The sequence below is a fragment of the Crocodylus siamensis genome, chromosome 5, assembly GCF_052110815.1.
Source record: "Crocodylus siamensis isolate JL-2025a chromosome 5, ASM5211081v1, whole genome shotgun sequence".
Lineage (NCBI taxonomy): Eukaryota > Metazoa > Chordata > Crocodylia > Crocodylidae > Crocodylus > Crocodylus siamensis.
Window position 1 is genome coordinate 653,100 of NC_143399.1, and position 18,198 is coordinate 671,297.

Genomic DNA, 18,198 nt, shown 5'->3' on the forward strand with positions numbered 1-18,198 from the left:
GGAAGATCATTGAATCCAGCCCCCTGCCCAAAGGGCAGGAAGTCAGCTGGGGTCACAGGATCCCAGCAAGATAAGCATCCAAATTTCTCTTGAAGGTGTTCAATGTAGATGCTTGAACCACCTCTGATGGCAGGCTGTTCCAGACCTTGGGGGCTCGGACAGTAAAGAAACATACTAGACAGTAAAGACAGTATTAGTCACATTGGGTACCCCGCTCCTGTGTCGCAGTCTCTGCCGTGGTCACATGCTCTTCGCCTTCCCTCTTGGGTCCAGCACGTCCGCGTCTGTTGACATAGTTGGGCTGCTCGGAGGATCCTTGTAGGTGCTGGGGATCTGGGGCTGGGCAAACACAGCTTGGCCACATTGAAATGCTTCTTGTCCAGAGCTGTTCTTCCGTCGGAGTTTTGTCTCTCTCGGTCTGCGTTGCAGCTGCAGCGTAGGGTCGATGAGCTGCATGTGCTATGAGCGGAGGGATCCCAGCACCATCTGTGCTCCCTCATGGAGGGCAAGTAGCTGATAAACTGGTGTGATATGCACAGGGAATGTAGGGTGTGTGTGTGTGGGTACACAGTGGTAGGGAATTGTGTGGAACTTGAGTGTGCACAGGCTGTCATTGTGCTGGTCTTGCTTCTGGACACTGGTGTTTACCCAACCAAGTGGGACCTTGGGGGCAGATAAGTTGCTTAATTATAGCAGAAGGGTAGGAAGGCCAATGGATTATGCCTCAGACTTGGATACCTACATTGAAGGCCAAGCCCAGGCACGTGCATCTGCCTGAGCAAATCTCAGTGCTGCCCACAAGAGCCGTGAAGACTGGAGCTCCATAACCATAACGTGCTGGGAGGCATTTGTGTAGGTGCTGAAATGACCTTGGCAACTCCATTGCGACCTTGATGTAGTTTCTGCCCGGTGTGGTAGGGACTGGAGGAAGGCATTGCTGCGTTGGTCCGTCCTGAGGATGCTTTTATTGGAGATGCGCCCCTGAAGGTGTTGCATGGAGTTTGCCTCGGGGGTGGAATCTGCAGCAGTCAGGGTTGGGGGCACAATATTAACGCCAACAGGCTCTGGTAGAAGAGCTACAAACAACTTCACGTGAATCACCTGGTCTGTACATAACGTGTTCTCGAATGCCAGCGTCCTCCAACCAGAACTGGATCACTAATCTAGCTCTGGCAGTTCCTTGGGACTCTGTTCTTCCACTTAATGAGCTGATCATTGATGCTTTTCCAAGTGTTTTCATGTCTTTTAATGCTAGTTCAAACGTCTGAGGTATTATGAAAGCAGGCAGAGAAGATACCAGCTGCTTCAGGGGTGCTCCTAACGTGCGCGTTCTCCGCTCCCTGTAATGGAGAGAATTGCCCGCCGTCCCACAGCTGCATTTTGCCTCTCCCCCCACTGAATTTGAAATTCATTTTCAGCAAAAGGCAGTGAGAGGAGAGAGGAAAAACGGGAAGACAGATACGTGCAGCTAACATGCAGCCTTTCTCCTTAGAACCGCCGCTTCCTCGGCCTCCATGTCCCTCACCCCCACGCACACCCAGAAAAGGATGGTTTTCGTGTTGCACAACAGGAGGGTGTGTGTGTGTGTGTGTGTGTGTGTGTGTGTGTGTGTGTGTGTGTGTGTATAGTTATGTGTAAGTGTGTGTTTTATGCTGGAGGATAGGGCTAGGCTTCAGAGTGACCCAGACAAATGGGAGGACTGGGCCAAAAGGAATCTCAGGGGGTTCAACAAGGATAGGTGCAAAGTCCTGCACTGGGGAGGGAGCGATCCCCTGCACTGGGGCAGGCAGGGGGTGAGGGGCTGGGCACCAGCTCTGTAGAAAAGGACCTGGGGGGACAGGGGACAAGAAGCTGGACAGGAGCTGGCAGTGTGCCCTTGTGCCAAGAAGGCCGACAGCATCCGGGGCTGCATTGGCAGGAGCGTTGCCAGCAGCTTGAGGGCAGTGATTCTTCCCTCTATTCGGCACTGGGGAGGCCACATCTGGAGTCCTGTGTCCAGCTGTGGCCCCTATGACAGAAAGGATGTGGACACGTTGGAGAGAGGCCAGTGGAGGGCAATGAAAATGGTTGGGGGCTGAGGGACAGGACAGGTGAGGAGAGGCTGAGGGAACTGGGCTGATTGAGTCTGGAGAAGAGGACAAGGCAGGATTGAATAGCAGCCTTTACCTCCCTGCTGCGGGGCTGCACAGAGGATGGAGCTGGGCTGGTCTCAGTGGGGGCAGATGACAGGACAAGGAGCAATGGGCTCAGGCTGTACCAAGGGAAGTTGAGGTTGGAGATTGGGAAGAATTTTCTTACTAGGAGGGTGGTGAAGTGCTGGAACAGGTTATGCAGAGCGGTGGTGCAATCTCCATCCTTAGAAGTTTTTAAGACCTGGGTAGACAAAGCCCTGGCTGGGATGATGCAGTTGGGGCTGGTCCTGCTTGGAACAGAAGGTTAGACTGAGGTCCCTTCAACCCTCATTCTCTGTGATTTGATGATTCTGTGAAAAGGTAGAAGCGGGTGTGGTCGTGCCGCTACCACGCACTTCGGAGCCGTGAGAAAAAGATGGTGCAGTCCAACACCACGCGGGATCTTTGGGGCGCTGTCCCTGGGTCATTCTCCTCTGCAAAACGTTGACAACCTGGGCATAGAGCAGGGCTTGAAGAATATATGTTATGACTAGTAGACAAAGGACTCAACTGCTGGCTCTAGGCAGATATGGAGCTAAAGGAGGGGAGCTCTGGCAGCGACGACACCCGTGGCAGACGCTCCTTGCTGCTGGAAGAGTTCCTGACTTCCTCGAGGGCTGCGTCTTTCGTATCCGCCTGGTGCTGCTCACGTGCGATATGCTGGAAGTGCTGCCCCTCTCGGATGGTCCGTCGTCACAGCGGAGGCTCTCCGCTCCTTGGTCCTTCCCTGCACCTCTTTATTTTGCTAAGACTAGGAGGCAAGGGCTCTTGATGGTGCTGTCCCACCTGCGGCCTCCGTTCTCGGGTCTTCCTTTCCTGGTCAGCGATGTTCTTGTCCGGTGCTACTGCTCATCTCCTCCCCACCGCACACACCGTTCGTCTCGGACGAGTGCTCCCACCAAATCGGTGAGCAGTCGGCTAACGGAGCCCCATGCTCAGCGCATCCGATTTCCCCGGATGGTTGAAATGCAGTTGCTCGGACCCAGCAGGGCGAGGGCCGCGGGGGCTCCTGGCAGGGCTGGGGCTCCTGCAGCAGGAGCTCATCTCCCTCCCACAGAGCTGTGCTGACCTTGTTTACTTCGTGCGTGCGCATCATCAAATTGCTTTGTTAATTGCCGCTCATTTAGAAATACAATCAGGCATTTCCAGGCAAGTGCTCTGATATTACAGTTAAAACGTAATAAAATGTTTGTGGTTTTTAACACTTGGAATTAATTTTTTTTATCCATTTTATGAAACGTGCTGATTGCAACCTCCTGGTTGCATGTGTGCAGTTGTTAAAAACCACAGAGATTACAGCAGAGCAAGGAGAGCTCAGGAAAAATGCATCAGTAAAAGGCTCTGTCCCGAATGATTATAGTCCTTGATCATGCCTGAAGGTCGGAGAGACTCTGTCTCTGGACCCCTCGAAGGCGTGAGCTCCACGGCTGGTTCCTCGCACGGCTGCCAGGGAGGGCCACGGGGCACGTCTGTCCTGCAGCGGGAGCGTGATTGTGAGTGTGGCCCATCCGCCTCTCCCGCGAGCCCCGGACCTGGAGCCATGGCGGGGAAGCTATTCCAAGGCACACCACACCGCACCTCTGTGGGTTCGCTAGGCTCCTCTGAAATAAAAGCTTGGTAGCTACTGGTCTGCTGATCCTGTGGCGGTAGTGGCGTGTTGCATACCCGCAGGTGAGGGGGCTCCGCCAGCCGTAACCACCCACGTCCAGGAGCATCGTCTGCCTGCTGGGCACATTCCTTGCATGCTATTAAGGGGCCCCGAGCTTCGCACTCCTCCTGTCGGATGTGCTCGTGTTTGATGAACTAGATGCTGCATCTGCTGTCAGGAGGCCAGCTCTAGCACTAGCTGTGTTTAAGGCAGAGATGGGCTATTTCCTTCCTTCCTTCCAAGTTTTAGCTGCTGAATGCAGCATGAGGGTTTCCTTCATTTTTCCTTGATTTGAGAACAGGCTAACATTTTTCCCATTATGATTTCCTTTGTTTTTTCCTACGTAAAGCTTTTGCCTCTAGGAATTTAAGTTCTGGCAACTAGCAAAATTAAAATGGCTTTCCTCCTAAGTACTGTAAAGTGTGTGTGTGTGTTGAATTGGATCCTAATGACTCTGAGTGTGCATTTTAGCACATTAATGTGTGAATGGATTGAAAAACCAACTAGCTGTAATTTCTTTGCTTGTAAAATTTTACTGAATGGTATCCCAGGAGGCTGTACATTATATATCCCCTTTATACATTACACAAGGTCACCTAAAGGCTGTCGCCTGGAAGGAAAGAGTGAATAACTTCAAAAGCAAAGCGGTGAAGTTCTTAGAGATAGCAGAGGGAATGCACCTTTTTTCCAAAGGTCTTTCCATTTGCTATCAGCAAAAATCTTCATTACAAAAGGGCACGTTCTTTGTGAGGTGCAACACTCTTTCAGGTGGATCTTTTATTAGGATCCACGTTTATCTTGAATCGCTGTATTAGTATGGGACAATTCCCTTGGTAAATCAGATACATAAAAGTTGTGAGGCATAATTGAGATACAAAGAAAACATCCTTGCAATTTGTGATAGTGGGAACTTTTAGAATTGGTTTAAAAAAAAAAGGTACCCTCCAGCCTTTCCTTCTGTGAAAAAGGCTCCCTTTCCCTTGCCCTGTGTGTTAGAGGAATTAAAAATATTGGCATTTTTAAGATCATGTTCAGAGTTATAATAAACAGTGGCGATTATCACAGATACAGATGGCGTACGTCTTGTTGAGCGTAAGACCTGATTACTGCTATCGTCTCCCCTGTGAACAGGAGCCAAAGCCACCGTAAATTGAGGTGACCACGGCGTAGTCACACTCCTGACTGCTGTCACGTGGCTGTTGTGGCGGCCAGTGCCGCCTGGGAGCCCGAAGGGAATAGCAGCGTCGGTTTGGAGAGGGTCTGCGGATGTAAAGACCTTACCAGGAGCGTCAGCAGCCCCAGCACCGGGGACAGTGAGGGATCTGGAGAGGTGAGGAGGTGCCCTTCCAGTATGAGAGCTGCAGGTAATTATTTCTGAACTTTATCGCAGCCGCCTCTGGACGTCACTCCTGGGCCGCTAGGGGCAATTGTACAGGCTGATGCAATTAAGATGTATAGCGTGCACTTTGCCCTCTCCCTTCTCTGCCTTTCTCCCTCTGAAATGGATGAGGTTGCACTTTCGGGAAGGCTGGCAGTCGTGCAGCGCTCCGTGCATCCGGTCGTCTGCGAGCCTGTGGCATGGCTGGAGGCAGGGGCTGCCACCCGCCTGCACGCTCCTCCCGTCGCACCGCAGCCCTGCATGTGAGCAGAGCGCGGTGCCGTCTCCTGGGCAGGGGCCTCGTCAGCTGGGCCAGGGCCTCGTGTCATGAGAAGAGCAGGCCTGTTGGAAGATGACCTGTTTGTCCAGAGGCACTGGCTTTTCTGCAGGCCTGATGCAGCTGTCTGCTGGCTTCTGGAGCCAGCAGGCTCCTGTGCAGCCCCCACGTTAATGAGCCGGTCGAAGGGAGGTTGCAAGAAGTATTGATTGACTTGTCTTCCAGCATGTTGTTCTGAGCAGACGGAGGTAGACTTGAACCCAGCTAACCCCAAAGACTGTGGCAACTCCTGTAGCATCTGTAACTTCCTGTGCAGAGCGTTGTATAAGAAATTCAAGCTTATTTTGCTGTTTATGTACCATGAGAGAGAGAGAGAGAGGTGTTAGGACAGAGCCACAAAGGCAGAGCTGAGGTTGCGATTTCAGTGCTAACTCTGGATTTCTAGCCCTAAAAGTGCATGATTTCTTGATCTTAAAGGTGCTTTGAGGTCCTGTTACATTGGTGATATGATAAATTGCATTTCTCCTCGCCAGTGCAAGATAAAGAGGCCTTGGTGAAAATGAGAATTGGACTGCTAGCGTTTTCAAAGCAATTAATATTTTATGGTCACCCTGCCATATCACCGTCCTTTCACAAGGTATGGAGAACACTTTCCCTTCCTCTTTGGTTCAGGCTCAGCAGTGCTGTTGCATGAAAACTTTTGACTGTCCCTGGTGGTGAATACAAATATAGTCCACAGGACCCTCCTCGTTACAGCATCCAGCTGCCTCCAGATCCAGGAAATGAGTGTGCGCCTTGCCGAGGGAGTTCAGCAGGGAACTAAATTGAACGAAGCAGCCCGGATGGAAGCCCGTCACTACCTGCATATAAAGTGAGCAGGTATCCTGCGAGGGCAGAGGCTAGGGAAGCAATTTCTGAACTCTTTAAATGAGGGCTGCTTGGAAAATCTCATTCTAGAGTACACAAGAGAAGAAGCTAATCTCAGTTTAGCCCTCAGTAATGCACGGTAATGTGACAGTAATGGGGTTCAAGAAGTAACTATAGTTGAACAGCTAATAGCAACAACTGTATAATTAAGTTAAACATCCTTCAGGAAACATTTTTTACCAAAACCAAGCACGGAGAACATTCACCATTACCTTAGATGAGATTAAAAAAGCACAATCTGTATAAACCCTCCAGCAGGACACAAGTCTTGCAGCAGGCAATGAGTTGGAAAGGAACTTCCCCTTATGGGCAGACTGCTCAATAGTTGCTCTTTTGGGGATTTCTTGGGTTTTCTTTTCAAGTGTCTGATGCAGGCAAGAACCCAGGTCTTCTCCAATGCGGTAGGTCACATAAGGTCTCGGATGCAGTGGAGAGGAGGCAGAAAGTGCATGTTTGGAAATCTTTTGCTTAGTGCTGTGGAAACTTCATGGGAGAACGTGGCACGGGAGAAGGTGCTACAGTGCCAAGGCCTCTCCTGCTCTTGCAGCTTGGGCCTAAATGAGGAGGTGCCAGTAGCTGACCGACCGAACAGTCGTGACTGCAACCAAGGGTCTGTCTGCATGGTTGTCACTGCTGTGACTGCAGCTCAAGTAGACACCCCCAAAGCAGTTGCCTCGGGGGCTGTGAGCAGCGAAGCCGCGGGGAGCGTGGAGCACAGTCTGACCACCCCAGTACTTACCCAGATTCAGGGCTGGTGCAGCTTGTGCTCAGCTCCGCGTAGCTGCGGCCACACCGCCAGCTGTACATCCACGATGGTGGGTTTGAGGCTATCTCAGGCTGGCCTGCATGAGCCATGATTATGTTCTGTGGCCGGTGCGGGTCCCAGAACATGACGGCAGCTGCAGAAGGAGCGGGTTCCAGGGAAATGGGAAGTCTAGTCAAAAAGGCCCTAAGATTAAAGGTAAAGGAGAGAACGTTCTTAGTGGCGTCACAACAATTAGAAGTACGCATGCTGCTGAACAAGACGTGAACCAGGAATGCAAGGGGTAAACTGTCATGGCTAAGTGGTGGGTTGGAGAGAGTCCTACCCTGAACAAAACGGGGAACAGGAGCAGAGCCTATGGCAGGTAAGGAGGGAAACTAGAAGGGCCAACCTGGGTTTTGCAGAAGTAGTATATAAAGGTGTGAAAACAAACAACAAGCAATCGTTCTGAGCACACCAGGAGCATAGTCCTTCAGAGACGCTAGTGGTGTCTAGTGGATCGCTAGATATAAAGGGGAGCGATTAAGGAAGTTGCTGGGAGGCTAAATGGTTTCACTTGAGCAGTCTGCACCGTCAAGGCTGCTGTGAAGATGCCACTGCCCTGTCATGGTAGTGAAGGTGAGCTGGTTTCAGAGATGTTGTTGGAGGAAGAGGTTCTGGGGCAAACTCATAACGTAAAAAAGAAAGTGACCCAGCGCGAACAGTAGACTCAGGAGTCCCGACGGAGCCTCAGCACGATGCTGCTGAGCTGAACACAGGAGACTGGAGAGCAGGGAGTGCCGTGCCGCTATCTGAAAGGTTTATAAGCAGTGATCTAGTGAATTGGAGAGCTCTAAGTCTTGCATCTGTACCTTTGCAAATTGGTTGAAACAGTAATTAAACACAATAACACAACACCTGGAAGATCTTGGTCTGATACCATCTTATCAGTGCAGGTTCTGCCAAGGAAAACTGTCACTAATTGCTTGGTATTCTCAGAACTTGTCTGTAAATTAGTGAATGGCAGAGCAGCCGCAGACATAATTTACTGTGATTTCAAAAGGCCTTTGCCAGGGTCCTGCAAGAGAGGCTTCTGAAGAAGCCAGCTAGTCCAGGAGCAAGAGGTAACCTGTGTGGAGCAAACACTGGTCAGGATTCTGAAAGCAAAGACGAAGATTAAATAGTCCATGTTCGTTGTGGCAAAAACTTAACATAGCGGGGTCTCAAAGTGTATTGGTGCTATGCTCGGTCATTATGCATCTTAATGATCTGGAAAGAGATGGTGAGGCAGCACATTTTTCAGGAGATGCAAAGTTATTTCGGCTAGTCAGGGTCAGAGAGTGTGGAACAAGTCAGGTGAGCAGATAATGCCGTGGTGGGTAGGATCCAATGCGAAGAAATGCAAGTGTGGCATTGGAGGGGGGAAGGGGAGAACTACTCTTACACTGCCCAGGGCTCTGAATTACGTGCGTTAACCGAAGAAGGGTCAAAAAAAGCACAAGCCCTGCTTCAGTGGCATCGGGGTGGATGGTGAAGTACTGCAGTGCCTACTGCACATGCTCAGTGCTGCAGCCTTGTCCGCACCCTGTGTGCTAGGACGGCTCCTGTCTAAAAGGCACCATTGACCTTGAGGATAACAAGGGTGATTAAGGGCTTGGAAATGGCCCTTGTGCCAGGAGATTGAAAGATGTGGATGATCCCTCAGCATGGAGACAAGGACACGCGGGGCAAATGCCAGGCTCGAGCTGAGACCCAGGATGGGGCAGGCTATCCACACCTGCTGCTGCTTAGGTCCTCGTGTCTTTCTCTGCAGCTTTGGTGCTTTGTGATCAGAGGCAGGACCCTGGGCTAGGCAGACCTCCAATTTGCCCATTCCTGTGTGCCCTGCCATCCTGGGGGACATGAAGCCCAGTGGTTCAAGTTCGGTGGATTTGCTGGTAGCACCTCCACTCCCACGCGGCAGGCGTCGAACCCCAGGGGCCTGGTTCTTTCAGTCTTCCCTTCCTCCTGGGCCACAGGGGTTTCGGTTTGTCCTCCTCCGGACGTGTCCTGCCTCTGCTTGCAGCCTGGTGACGGGGAGAGGGGGCTGGGTGCCGTGGGAGGGTTGTGGCTGCTGCCACGTCCCTCGTGTGCTGGTGAAGGGCACCTTGCTCTGGCTTGTAGGCCGTGCATCACTTGCAGTCTGAGGGGCTCTTGTTGTCTGTTCAGTAGACTGGGGAGCGGTCTAGCGTCTGGGAGATGGGGACCAGCACCCTTCCACCACTTCAGTGCAAACTGACTGCAGCACAGGTGTGGACGGGGCAAAGCGCCGTGCGTCTGCATCGTTGAGCCCTGCAGGCTTGTTCCTGGCAACACGAGGCCCATTTCAGCAAAAGGGTGCTTTGAAAGCCATGGTTCCCTCCTCTTCGATGAGGCCTGTTGCAGCGGGCGTTAACAGCCTCTGACCCTTGCTCAGTGAGTAGAGATTAGGGGTGTGTGAAGTGGGCCCTCTTCGATTCGGATTCAGCCTGAATTGGGGACAGTGATTCGATTCATTGATTCGGATCACTGTCCCTGATTTGATTTGGCCAATTCTGAATCTGAAGATTCGATGCTGATACAGATGCAGCTGTAAATGTTTTTTCTAAGTATCTCGAGGTACCAGGTGGCTTGTGAACGCTGCGATGCGGGGGCACATGGAGCGTCCCACAGGAGCGTGGGGGGACCCTCCACGTGCTCAGCAGCGAACCTGGAAATGGACCAGAAGTGCTTTCAGTCCACTTCTGGGTCTGCTGGGGAGGGTGCTGGGGCCCCCTGCACCTCTCCCTAGCTCGGCAATTGGCTGCGGGGGACCCCGGGTGCCCACCAGACCCAGGAGGCAGGGGGGCCCCCATTGCCCTCCCCAGCGGATCTGGAAGTGGACTGGAAGAGCTTCTGGTCCACTTCTGGGTCTGCTGCCGTCCCCACGCTCCTGTGGCACGCTCCATGTGCCCTGGCATCACAGCGATCACCAGCCCCTGGTGCCCTGAGGTATGTAGAAAAAATATTTAAAGCTGTGTCTATGACCGAATCGCTGAATCTTTCCGATTTGCTTTGGAGAGGTAAAAGGGTCCTCTGATTTGATTCGGATTCAGAGATTCGGCCACCAAGTCGGGCCGAATTTCCACCAAATCAAACCAGGGACCGAAGCTTCACACAGCCCTAGTAAAGATGCCCTCTGACGGTCAGCAGGCAGTGCACGGTGCTAATTGATGGCTGGCAGGCTGTAGCCCAGCTGATCAATATTTTGCTAAACTGTGTAACTTATCACTCCCGTCACTTAGCAGGACCCTCTGTAATTCTTGCTCCAGTGACAAATCCTTCCCTTTATCTAGGACAGACTCTTTGCTGCACTGCAGTAACGCTTATAGAAAGAAGTTTGTCTCTGCAGGGATAAATGTGGTCTTTGAGGAGGACCTCGGCATTCAAGCTGTTCTTGCCGCCTGCTTAAATAGTTCCTCTCTTCACCTCTGCTCCTCCCTGTGGACTGGCTGCTTTTCGTGCAGGAGCACGAGCGCCTGCAATTAGGTTCCTGCAGCAGCAGCCCTGTTTTTAACCCCATCTGGAAGAATTGTGTGCTCACGTGTTTCTGGGGGACCCGTCTCCCGGGTGTCGGTGTGGTTTTCTTGTCTGATCGTGGCTGCCCTGTAAAATGCATGTTCTTCTCATCTGATTTCAGCTGACTCAAGCGATGGGACGACTTTCTGTGGGAAACTCTTCCTTTGCCTGGTCTCATTTCATTACACACGGTCGCATGTCTGCGGCTCATGACAGGCCACATTCCCCATACTTGCTGCGTGTGCTTTTCTTCTGCATACAGATGGCTTCAGCGCCCCTTTGCTCCAGGGGTTATTTGGGCCATTTGTCTGATGCTCTTCGGTTTGTGTCCATCCCTCCAGCCTCTCGGTCATCGTGTCCAGTTCCCTCCAGATTGACTCTTTTTGTTCGAGGTCTCAGGATGGATGTCCCAGGCAAGGTCTCACCTTGGTCCACGAGGTGATAACTTTGCATATGCAGTACACTGGCATTGGCCACTGCCTTCGTATCCAGCTTCACCCTAAACCTCTCGGTATCACTGCCTCCCCAGTATATCTATAATTGGATACCTTATTCAGGTTTTCCCTCTAGCTTGCAAGGCCAAGAGACTGAGTCTCACTTTCATCCTACCTGTCCATGCTGCTAAACTCCCCCTTCGTGTTGTATTCCTGACCACTGCACCTGTGCTAACAAATGTCACCGGGCAGCGTGAACATGATCGGAGGTCGGGAAGTAGCTGCACAACTCTGCTGCTTGTACATCGGCATCGTGATCCTCTTTAATTACATGGCTCCATGCAGGCTTCCCCTTCCTCGTTTATTCAGCGCACAGATCAGGTGCCACGCATTGAATGAAGCAGCTGAGCTACACCAATTATTATTGTTACTGTTAATAAAGTAAATGCCTGCTTCATTTACTGCTCACGATCCACCCTGGATGCCAGCCTTGCCCAGGCGGTTTTTAATTAGTGTTGTTTTCTGTTGGATACCCCAAAGTTTTGTGGATGCTTTGTTTGCACGTTAGGGAGCCAGTTCCTCCTGAACGCCACGTGTCTTCCCCGCTGGTGCGTAGGGAGCAACCTGCCGCGGTGCCGTCCGAAGTGTGAGCGTGTCTCCCGATGTGCTGCGCGTGCCGGGGCCAGAGCAGAGATGCCTCTGGTCCGTCCTCCCGAGACAGGGGCATGGCACTGCGGGTGCCTATACACATGCTGGGGCAGTTAATTAGCATGGTTCCCGGGGAGGAACGTTTCTCAACAAAGATGGCATCGGTTTTATCACACGATCATAAACGCAACGAGGTCCTGCCAGAGTTTGAATGAATCTAACGTCCTTTGTCCTCCTTAGATTTTCAAGTTGTTCAAGCATCTGTCTCTAAGTAGCTTCATTTTAATACGTGCTGCTTGTTCTCTCTTCCCCTCTCCCCCCGCACCTTTTGTTTTTCTTTAGTGACTTCTCATCCATCTCTTTAATGTGCTGCCGTGGCCGATGACCCCTTGCATTGGTTGCAGTTCAGTTTCTTTTATTCCGAGGGGTCCGTGGAGGCCAGAAGCCATTCAGCGCTTGTCATGATTTCTCTCAACCTTTTAGAGTTAATCACTCCTCTGAACCCAGATGCTGCCACCTCCGGTGGGGCCTGTTTGCAGTCTTGATTTCCCAGCTCTGTAGGAAACACTATACTCCTGGCTTTGTTTTAAACAAGTCTAGCTTTTCCTGTTGGCCTTCTTCCTCGCTTGCATTTTCCCAACAAACTTTTTGGTTTCTTTGACAGACATTTGGCAATCCTGATGTTAAATTTAGGGGTTTTGGGGTGCTCAACTCAGCATTGTGACCAGCGTCCTCCCAAGTATTTAGCCCCGCACCCTACTTGAATGTTTTGAGTTAGCTCATCTTATCGTCTCGCAGTCCGATGCTGCAAGCATTTCTGCTCATTGCCCCGTAGTATCTGCACTGGCAGGTGCCAGCTAAGTAGTTGGAGGCTAACCAAAGAAGTGAGATTGCAGAGGGGTTCAAAGATCATTTCACATGCAGGAGGCGTTCGGTTGCAAGGGAACAGCAGCCCGGAGAAAGGCACGGGGCTGTGAGCAGCAGGAGATATGTGGCCTAGCAATGGGAACGGAGTCGGCACGTCTTGACAGGTTGGTTCACTTGCATTTCTGCTGCCCTTTTTTATACCGAGTCTGCGTTCTTGCTCAGCTCATTCTTGAATGGCATCTCTCTTCGTTTGTGGGTAATTTCCTCCTCACATAGCCCCTCTGCCTGAGGAAAAAGCAGCTGTAGCCTCTGGTCCAGATGTGTTCCCCCACTGATGGCAGTGCTTGCCTGTGAAGGGTTAATACCTGATCCCCGTGCCCAGGTGTGGCTTGTCGCCGTGGGGGGGGCAGAGCATCTCGCCTCTCAAGATGGGCAAGAGGCCCTTTCCCTGTTTTCAATTTCAAGACAGAACGACAGTTACTTTGGTTTATGAAAATTTAAAGCTTTCCAATTTGGAGAGTTTTAAATATTGTATGGAGACAGCTTTTTCCCACAGATCCAGCCACAATGGAAAGAAGAAGAGAGGAGGATGCTTCCTGCCAGGCGACAAAGGGGCTGTTGCTCCAGGAGAGATGGGCAGCAGCGTTGCCTAAGGAGGCATCTGGCTTTTTTGCTGGACCATGGAGGCAGGTTCGGGTGAACCCGGTGTAAAAATATCCAGCCTGTAAAACAGCTCATGGGATGCCGGTGCATCTTGGTACAAGCGACAGCCAGGGCACGGGCTTGGCAGTGAAGTGGGAAAACTGCCAAACCCAAGGGGAGGGGACGCTGGGATTAGTTTGCTTAAGGGCGACCCAGCACGGGACAGACCCGGTCGTCCTCGGCGGTCGTGGCGAGTTGCCTGTTGCTGCAGACGGGCCAGGCAAGCAGGGCGCCATGCGGCGTGCAAGAGGACTCGGCCCGGTAGGGTGAAGAAGCTAGCACGGCACACGGGCGGAGGGTGGAGGCGCAGTATTCGTGGTCTGTCCAGGCCCTTGTTCTTGTTCCCTGGCACTGGACTATTTAGAGAGCTGGCCAGCAAAGGGCAGACCACGCGGGTGAGTTGTTTCCTTTGGGTTACAACTATCTGTATCTGTCTTTGCAGACAGCGCATCTTAATGGCGTTTTAGGAACTCTTTGGGGGGAGACAAATGAGGATTTGGAGGTGGGAACCGGACGGAAAGGAAGTTGGATGTCGGGCTCTTCCGAAGGGGCCTCTGTTTCAGCATACAGGTTCTGGCGGCTGAGCAGGATTGGCGTTGCTGTTTTGATTCAGGTGGTGGAGCAGGATGGGAGTATCCAAAGCCCCAGGATGAAGAGTCTGGGTGGCAGGATACTTGCCGGTGGTAGTGCCATACAGGCTTGAATGAGTGAGCTCTGCTCGGCTGATAGAAGTTGGGACTGATTTGGCCCAAGACGTGAAATTTCAAAAGGAAAAGGAAAAAAGGGGATGATCAGTATCCTATTCTCTCTGCACGGAGGAGAGAACTAGGTTATTTTGTAAAGTACTCTCGGATGTCTTGGCTGTAGAAGGTGCTACATAAATAAAGATTTTGCATTGTACGATGATCTAACATGCACAGAGATTTACTGTGTAGATATAGTAACAGAGGGAAGAAGCAGCAGCATCTACTACTTGGTAGGATGGTACGATGTAAATATTTGCCTTGGTGGGGTCTCCTGAGATTTCCCACAGGTTTCCCTGAGCACTGTCACTGCTAGCATTCGCTGAACACTTTTGTTTCTGTTAGGAGTTAGCATGCCCCCGAAATGCAGCAGTAACGGTCGCCAAGACGTGTCAGTATTGGTAGCTCTTAGGAAAGCGCCAGAAACTCCCCAAGCCCCAGAAGGTAGGATGCCCTCATACCTATGTTGTCAGGGCTTGAGCCCTCCTCCAAAATGCCTGGGAGCGCTGTGGGTTATTCCTGTTCAAATGGTATAATGCATCCGATGCACACGCTTTGCTTCGCAAAGGTCTTTAGACCTCACAGGCCAAGCTATAATATGGGGCCAGAGCAGGCCAGCAGGGTATGTAGCCCTGGATGCAGTTGTTGCTTCACTGTAGCTCCATCAACGTAGTGCAGCCAAATTGGAAAATGGTTCTGCCTTCTTTAAAAACTGTGGGTGGGTGGGTGGTGGGGTTGAGACTGATCGTGGGGTGGGATGCAGGGAGGAGGCCCTTGTTTGACCTTCTGGCTTGGCACAGTATTTGATGTTTCCTTCTTTCTTGGCTTGCAGGAGTAAGTCTGTATCTGTAACCCTGGATGTACTGACCCTTGTCCCTGACTCGAGAGGACTTGCTTCGCTTTGGAATATGGTGCCTAACTTCTGCGTCCCAGTATTCATCGTGCCAGCAGTAGTTCTGTGCTGCTTGATGCCTTCGGCTGGGGCAGACAGTAAGTAACCTCCAAACTCTTTCCAAGACCTCAGAAATATTAAGAACTTGTTTTCATGTAACATCGAATTCCCTTGGCCTACCGCACGTGCAGCAAGGGAACAGCCAGGGAAAGGGAGCCTCATGATCTCGTGTGTACTGGGGCTGAGGAAGCTGAGGGGCAAGATGAAAAAGCTGTGGTCCTGGTCCATGCTTTTGAAAAACAAACTGCTTACGAGAGCGATGCCCTCCAAGGGGAGCACGATGTTTCATGGCTACGAGATTGAAACCTTGGGCTTGACTCCATTAGCAAGACTTGGCTACACTGCATTTTTTGCTGGGGAGGGTGCTGGGATTCTTCATGGTTTTAATTTCCCTGTTCTTTCATCTGCACGAAGCCTCCGTCGCCTCATTACTGAAGCTGCACCTCTGAGGTCAGCTGGCTTCATGAGACCTGCCGGAGGACAGTGTAAGCCCCGCTTCCCTGTCATACATTGCGTTTCCAGATTCGCATGGCAGTCGGACAGGACGAGAATATTTCAGTGCCGTGTTGCCTTGTTCTGAACCTGCGTCCACCTCTGTTGTGCTGACACTCGTGTGCAGCTGCCACGTCCAGCTGTGATTAGCCCAGCCCAGGGAAGTGAGCAAGCAGTGAATGGAAAGCCCTCATGCAGTGGGGAGGAGGGCAGACGTGGCTAACAGTGGGGTACTGGAAATGCTTTAAAGCAGGAGCTCTCTAGCAAATGAATTATGCATCATGCAGAAAGCCTCACAGACTCATTATTCAGCCTTGCTTCTCATAACTCAGCCGTCCACATTTGCTGGGGTAGTCCAAGGTATCTGTGGGTCTGTATCTGAAGCAAGGCGGCTTCCTCTCTTCTGACGACAGGTGCCCTCCCTCCTCATCTCCTTGTATCCAGGGCATATCCCAAGTCACCTGCTGCCTGCCTGCTTACATTTTCAAACTGGGATGACCTTCCCTTCCTCATACCTTTGCTGTGAAGACGTAAGCACAAAGCTGGAGCACAGCTTTTTGAGTGTGGCAGGCACCAGGTCATTAAGGAGTTCGGTCCCTGCTGTTCTCTGGAAGCAGCATTGGTCAGGGCAGGTGCTGGAGAGTGGGAGAGGTGCTCGGGCTGACAGATGGGCGTACGTGTGTGCCATGGGGCCCTTTGATGTGCCTGCACAGCTCAGGCTGCAGCTGATTCCTGCCAGGGGCTCTGTATGCAGATCCATCTCCTGGTGAAGGCGCTGGGAGCTGCAGGTGCCCAGAGCCTGCGAGCATGGGGCCTGCTGACATTGTCTGCTTCCCGTTGCCATCCCCAGCCACTTTCCTGCCTCTTTTCTGGGGATCAGGTTGTCACCAGGCTTGTAGCTAAGCTGCAGGTTTACAAACGTCACCAGGAGACTCGATGGAGCCTGGGAGGGGGCATTGCACTATTTTGTGCCAGACGGAGATCCAGACTGGGTCAGACGTGATGGAGATCAGCTGAGGGAGAGTGGAAGGGAGCAGGAGGGGAGACGAGTCCTTTTGGTCGGCCGTCGCACTTCTGCAGGGGCTGGAAGAACGCGTGTTGATGGCGGGGTCTCTCTGCCCAGGCCAGGGCTGCAGATAGGTGGGAGTGTCGTGACTCCGGTCCTTCCTCCTGGGCACCGCTGGCTGGAGACCGTTCGCTCGGCTCGCTCTGTCCGAGGGAATCTGAGCCTGTTTTGGAGCTGGGCAATACAGGGGTGCAGGCTTCATCCTCTGAGCCAGGGGTGCTCAACCTCCAGCCTGCAGAGCCTTGGGATCCGGCCCCTCACCAGTTAGGAGATTTGGCAGCAGGGGAGCAATGGCAGTACTGCCACCCTTCCCTTCCCTGCTGCCAAAATCCCAAGCCTGCGAGGCAGGTCTGAGCTGGACAACAACCGCCGCAGCCCCTGGCTTCTGAGGGGCCTGGCCACCTCCCCTCTCTTGCACAGTGGGTTTGGGGCCAGGCCAGCCTCCCCGGCTAGGGTGGGGCTACGCCATACCACCTTCCTCCCATGGGACGTGTTAGGGCCAAGTCGCCCCCTGCCCCAGGCCCCGAATTGGGGGCCAGGTCACAGATCCGCCCTCCTCGCAGGGCCTGGATGGGGGTGGGCCCCGTCCCCGTCCCCACTCTACGACATGGGGCCCCACCAGATCCGGTTGCTGTGCTAAGCCTTTGAGCCTGAGTTCCCAGAGGATTATCAGCCCAGCCCTGCCCTGCCAGAAAGGACAAAGAGCATTGCTCTCTGGGGTCCAAAATGTGTGTGGGGGGGTCTCAGGCCATTTCCAGGGCCAGGAACATGTCACTCCTGCAGAGTTAAAAGGACCCGGGTGGGCTTTGCTTTGCAGCCCCAGTGCTAGACCTGGGCTAGCACCCAGGCGTGCAGCACGGTCTCTGTCAAGAGGGACCTTGGAAGATCATGGAGTCCAGCCCCCTGCCCAAAGGGCAGGAAGTCAGCTGGGGTCATAGGATCCCAGCAAGATAAGCATCCAATTTACTCTTGAAGGTGTTCAATGTAGATGCTTGAACCACCTCTGATGGCAGGCTGTTCCAGACCTTGGGGGCTCGGACAGTAAAGAAATTCTTGCTTATGTCCAGCCTGAAACGGTCTTGCAGGAGTTTGTTTAACCAAGAGCTGTTTCCGACATGGAGTTGGCCACTGCAGATTGCTTCTGCCCATTGCTGCTTTCTCGGGCCCCAGGTGACGCTCTGGGAACGACCCGGTGTGGCTTGCCCTCTTTGTGGGCCGGAGGGAGGAAACGCCACGAGTGACGGGGGAGTGTGCCCAAAGTCGGTGGCTCCCTCGCTCGTTGTGCCCAGCTGACCTGGCCCGGAGGAGCAGTGACGTTTCCAGCGAAGGGATGCCTAACCTGGAGGTGGAGATTGTGGCCTCTGTGTCAGACCCTGTTGTCCTGGGGTTGGAGCCGTGCAGAGCAGGGTGGCCTGTGCTGTGGTGGTGTCTTGAAGGGAAACGAGAATCCCTCCCGTGGGTTTGAATCTGGGCTGGGCCGTGGCGTGGCCTCTCTCTGTCCTCTCCCCTCCCCGTGCAGCAGTGCCAGGCTCCGGGCTGCTGAGAGCTCCCCGCTCCTCTGATTAAAGGTGATGG

General features: G+C 52.7%; 1 protein-coding gene across 4 annotated transcripts in view; it reads left to right on the forward strand.

Annotated features, from left to right (window-relative positions):
* The window catches only part of PTPRF (protein tyrosine phosphatase receptor type F), a 422,531-nt gene that overhangs the window by 146,909 nt on the left and 257,424 nt on the right, over positions 1–18,198 (forward strand). For 3 of the 4 annotated variants that reach the window (XM_090047886.1, XM_090047883.1, XM_090047885.1), the window contains one exon: positions 14,946–15,103. In XM_090047886.1, the coding sequence (XP_089904012.1) occupies positions 15,022–15,103 (82 nt within the window). In that variant the 5' untranslated portion in view covers positions 14,946–15,021. Of the gene's footprint in view, positions 1–5,037; positions 5,184–14,945; positions 15,104–18,198 lie in introns of those variants that run through there. The other variant, XM_090047884.1, reaches the window with a different exon arrangement.